Source organism: Egretta garzetta, unplaced genomic scaffold, assembly GCF_000687185.1.
Source record: "Egretta garzetta isolate BGI_Z169 unplaced genomic scaffold, ASM68718v1 scaffold340, whole genome shotgun sequence".
NCBI lineage: Eukaryota > Metazoa > Chordata > Aves > Pelecaniformes > Ardeidae > Egretta > Egretta garzetta.
Genome location: NW_009258377.1, coordinates 2,716,610 through 2,721,508, shown reverse-complemented (window position 1 = coordinate 2,721,508; position 4,899 = coordinate 2,716,610). Strand labels below are relative to the sequence as shown.

At 43.5% G+C, this 4,899-nt stretch overlaps 1 protein-coding gene and 1 non-coding gene across 2 annotated transcripts in view; both read right to left on the bottom strand.

The window, feature by feature from the left end:
• Positions 1–2,503: 2,503 nt before the first annotated feature.
• Positions 2,504–4,899, bottom strand: part of RPS20 (ribosomal protein S20) — a 3,447-nt gene continuing 1,051 nt past the window's right edge. Inside the window, exons 2-5 of the mRNA XM_009640280.2 lie at positions 4,694–4,763; positions 3,989–4,088; positions 3,149–3,222; positions 2,504–2,727 (exon numbers count right to left, since the gene is read on the bottom strand). Of these exons, the coding sequence (XP_009638575.1) occupies positions 2,545–2,727; positions 3,149–3,222; positions 3,989–4,088; positions 4,694–4,763 (427 nt within the window). The 3' untranslated portion in view covers positions 2,504–2,544. The remainder of the gene's footprint in view (positions 2,728–3,148; positions 3,223–3,988; positions 4,089–4,693; positions 4,764–4,899) is intronic.
• Positions 3,306–3,370, bottom strand: LOC118452470. Its single transcript, XR_004842234.1, has one exon. It is a non-coding gene; the product is annotated as a small nucleolar RNA U54 (small nucleolar RNA).

Sequence of the window (4,899 nt, the reverse complement as noted above, 5' to 3'; positions counted from 1 at the left end):
TGGCTTGTATCAGGAATAGTGTGGCCAGCAGGAGTAGGGAAGTCATCCTTCCCCTGTACGGTGCTGGTGAGGCCCCACCTCGAATACTGTGTTCAGTTTTGGGTGCCTCACTCCAGGACAGATGTTGCGTTGCTGGAGCGTGTCCAGAGAAGGGCAACCAAGCTGGTGAGGGGTCTGCAACACAAGTCTTAAGAGGAATGGCTGAGGGAACTGGGGTTGTGTAGCCTGGAGAAAAGGAGGCTGAGGGGAGACCTTATTGCCCTCTACAACTACCAGAAAGGAGGTCCGTCTCTTCTCCCAGGTAACAGGCAATAGGACAAGAAGAAACGGCCTCAAGTTATACCAGGGGAGGTTTAGATTGGATGTGAGTAAAAATTTCTTCACCAAAAGGGTTGTTAAGCACTGGAACAGGCTGCTCAGGGAAGTGGTTGAGTCCCCACCCCTGGAGGTATTTAAAAGACAGGTAGACGAGGTGCTTAGGGACATGGTCTAGTGGTGGACTTGGCAGTGTTAGGTTTATGGTTGGACTCAATGATCTTAAAGGTCTTTTCCAACCTAAATGATTCTGTGAAAATCACAAGATGTTCAGGTTACACTGAGGCAGACCCACAGGGACAGGTGGGGCAAAGGGACAAACCCCACTGGGGGAGAGGGGACCCGACTCCCCACTGAAGGAACTACAGGTCAGCCTGCGGCCCACTGCCCTCAGCAAGCGAGTGATCTGATTTTCTGGTCAGGAGTAGAAAACCTTCCTGTACGAGCCTGGCTTATTCACAGAGCAGGGAGGCAGTTTTGTTCCTCTGAAGTACAAGACCCAGACACAAGTTGTATTTGTCCTTGGTTATAAAAGTAAGCAGGAGGCAGGTGAAAAAGAGAGAAATACACTCAAAAGGCCACAGGAAGCTTGTTTTTAAAAGAGCCACAGCTGCCCAAAGAACACAGATGGGACTTCAGGTCACTTAGGTATGTTTAAGGGGCACAATGTCAGTCAGAGGCACAGCCAGCTGCAGGCCGATGAAAAGCTACTACATTTTGACCAATGGTGAAGGCCAAAGACAGAAATGATGTCAAAGCTAGCCAGCTCTCTCCTCCCTAGATCCCTCCAAGTGATTTCAGTCAGAATGCTATTGGCTTAAGCAGAGGGAAGGCAACTTGGGTGAAAGTTAGCAACTAATCACACACAAAGGTGAGCCTCAGCTAGCAATGCTTGTAGTCTGTTGCTTGTTCCCAGGTTTATTCCCTTTTAATCTGACTGGTGTCACCAAGTTCTTACCAGGCTTTCCAGAGCACCCCATAAAATACAAACAATTTTAAAACTAAGGCTAGACATTATTTGTCAGGCAGCTCATATTTCTAATGTATTACCAGAAACCGACCCTTAGGAAGACACTTTTTTTTTTTTTCTTCTGTTCACACCATTCTTTTGAGATGTTTCCCAAGGAAGCAGGCTTGTCACAATCTGCATGTGTAAACACAGCTCAGTCTCTCACCTTTCCCTCCTACCAAAGCTCCTGAGCTGCTAAGTAGGGGGATAGAATCCTTCTAAGGGTTTACCTTTAACGAAATTAAGACAAGCGGGCAGGTGAGGGACTCTTGAGTCCCTAGAGTAAGAAAGCTCAAGCTTTGGCCGCTATTTTAGGTCTTGGCAAATACAAACGTGACCTCACGGTCCACACAGCCATGCTTCCTCACTTCTCCTTGTTTAATTGGAATTCAGGTTCCCTCCTATGGGTTGAAGCAGAAGCACCAACCTGATCTTAAATGGAGGAAATACAACAGCGTTCTTTCATTTAACTCAGGCCTTTGTATCTTGTAGGTTTAAGAATTAATCACAGTTCCTTTATGGATTTGTTTCCAGAAGAAAGAAAACCACCACCAAACTTGAGAGGCCTAAGTAGCAGCAATGAAAATGGCTGTTTTATTGCTTTACTTATGAAGTTTACCTTTAATACTCAAATCTATGGAAATCCAAACCTATAAAGACAACTAGAGAGTTCTACAGCTTGGTTTTCTGACTCTACGTGCAAGTCTAAAGAAAGGAACTCACCAAATTGAACATATTCACCTGAAGTTAGGAAGTTTTATAACTAACATCCTCAGGATCCACTGACTGTGAAAAGCATGGGGAAAAAAAAAAATAAGCCGAGCATGTTAGTTCAGCCTTGCATAGCAAAAACTAAGAATTCAAAACTTCGGTAATTTACCTAAGCATCAATTTTAATGCTACTGCTTGTCTGGGTATAGACTGAGATTTCGCACAAAGTTAAGTCCTTTACGGAAAATATAATTTTAATAATTTAAGTGCTGCATGTCCATACAGTCACCAACCTCCAACAAAACTACGATACCCAAGTCTCATCTTCCTGATGTTTACAACTGGCATATTCTTCCCTAAATATCATACGATTCTCTGACACAGAACTTTATGATCTCTGTTGTCCTTCATGAAAATCATCACGGGGCTACCCAAGAGACTCGGCACACATATGAAAACAAGCAGTGATGAAAATTTGTAAATCAACTTTATTCAACGATGGCCATCATTTAGGCATCGGCAATAGTAACTTCAACTTCTACACCTGGTTCGATGCTGATGGACGTGATCTGCTTGACGATCTCAGAAGGGCTGTGTAAGTCAATGAGCCGCTTATGGATACGCATTTGGAAACGATCCCAGGTCTTGGAACCTTCACCACAAGGCGTCTTCCTGGTAGTGATTCGCAGAGTCTGAAGAAAAATTATAAACACATAGTATTTAGTTGATGCATACAGAAGACAAATCTACAATCAAACCAACCTACCTAGAAATACTCTGTGCTATGTCATTGGAAAGTTACTTCTTAAGTTACATTCTACTCAAGTGAACACTCCTTCCCTATATTCAATGTAATTAAAAAAAAAAAAAATCACAATTAAAATAAACTGAAGGACAAAAACGCCCCTTCCACGTTCAACACATTTTGCACAAAGCAGTTGCCCCAAGTGTTCAAGCAACTTGTGAAGTCAATATCTGTTTACACCAAGTCACCCTCAGTTTGGCAGTACTGCTTTTCATCTCAATGTATTTTTTTTTTTTAAAAGATGTTTTAAGTGCACATTTTCAGAAAAAAAACCCAAACTTTTAAGACAGGAGAACAGTGTGAAGTACCTTGGTGGGCATGCGAACGGGTCCTTTCACCTTTAGGTTTTTTTCCTTAGCGCCCCTGATCAAGTCAGCACAGACTGAAAAAAAGAAAAATACAAAATAGCTCAGGTTTGTGTGTATTTTTTTTGCTTGTTTTCTTAAGTGAAGATTTCAGACAAGGCGTTGGCTCAGAATAGCGTATGAAATGATCATTGCCATTCATTTTAAGGGTTATCCTCATAGCCAACCACATACAAGTGGAAGTGTTACACCATGGCTAGCAAAATCATGTCACAACAGTACACAAAAGCCGTTGCTACCAGTTTAAGCTGTATTTAAGCTGCTATCAGTCTGAAGATCCTGCATCAAACAGCAATTCTGCAACATTTACATTATATGATCAACACACTGGCAAAGCCAGTTCCCAAACGAGATTAAATAATTTCTTAAAGAACGTTAAAACTTCTAAACTAAACTCTTGATAACAAGAGTGACAAAATGACTGATATAAGAAACTGGTGCCTTTCAGTTCTTACACATTCAAATAGTGACCATTAAAACCCCGGGGCGAACTGGAGGGAAGAAGCTGCACTCTCCCAAGTTAGTCATTTACGACATTAAGTTTTCAGAACGATGAAAAACTCCCAACGCTAGCTTCCATTACAAATTAAATTAGACGCTGCTTGCCAGTGTATGAAGCACTTTGGGTCGACTTTGTGAGCCAAGCCACATACAAACAGGCAAACACGAACATGTTTAATTACCACTGGCTTTGATACATTGTATTTTGCAACGTTGTAGCAGACATATCATTCCTGACTTAACAAGCTACCCCAGTTAAAAAAAAAAAAAAGTATCACTCACCCTTCTCAAGTGATTTTACATTGCGACTCGTCAAAGTAATCCTAATGCGATGAATTGCTACCTCTTGTTCCACAGGTGCTTTGCCAGTGTCTTTAAACGCCTAAAATGTTGAAGTTACAAATATCAGACACTAGAGCCAACACCAGCCAGCGCTGTCTGCAGCCTCTTGAAAGAGACCCCTAGAGCATAAAGAACAATTGAGCTGCAGGACTATTTTATTCTACTGACTAAATGGCATATCCAAAGGGTACAGTGGCATGGAAGAAATTAACTCTATCCCAGCGAAAACCAGAACATGTGGGAACAAAAAGGAAGGGCAAATTCCTAAGTGCTCTGGGGAGAAGTGACTTTTTGGTATCTTAACTGCACCTGACAGTGGGAAGCTGCAGGAACATCCCTCCCTGGTTTGCCTACGCACAGCAGGCTGTCCACTCACGGATACTCCTCATCCTCAAAAATAAACACATTTCAGATTTCGCACATCTTACAGCTTAACCTCACCACGAATTCAGTAACACAGATACCAACAAAACAGCAACAACTTAAAACGGTGAGAACGAAAAAGGGGCACCTGGCCAGAAAGGCTAATTCGGCCGCTCAGGAAACGGATGCAAAGAGCTTGTGCAAATAATCGGGCATTACTGTGGACCAAGTGACTTGATTAAAGAAAAGTGAAAATACGGGGGAAGAAAGGCCTTAACACACCGTGGGTGCAAGACGGCGTTTCTCACGCTGATGAGCTACTACCTGTCGCGTCAGGCGGCGCACGCTCCTCCTATCAAAGCCGATTTTAAGGGCAAACACGCGAGGCCTCGTCACCACCGCTCACGCCGGGCTGAGGTCGTCTCTTCCCCGCGGGCAGCGGCGGCCCCGACGCCGCTCCCGAGGGGGAGCTCTGCCCGGAGGAAGCG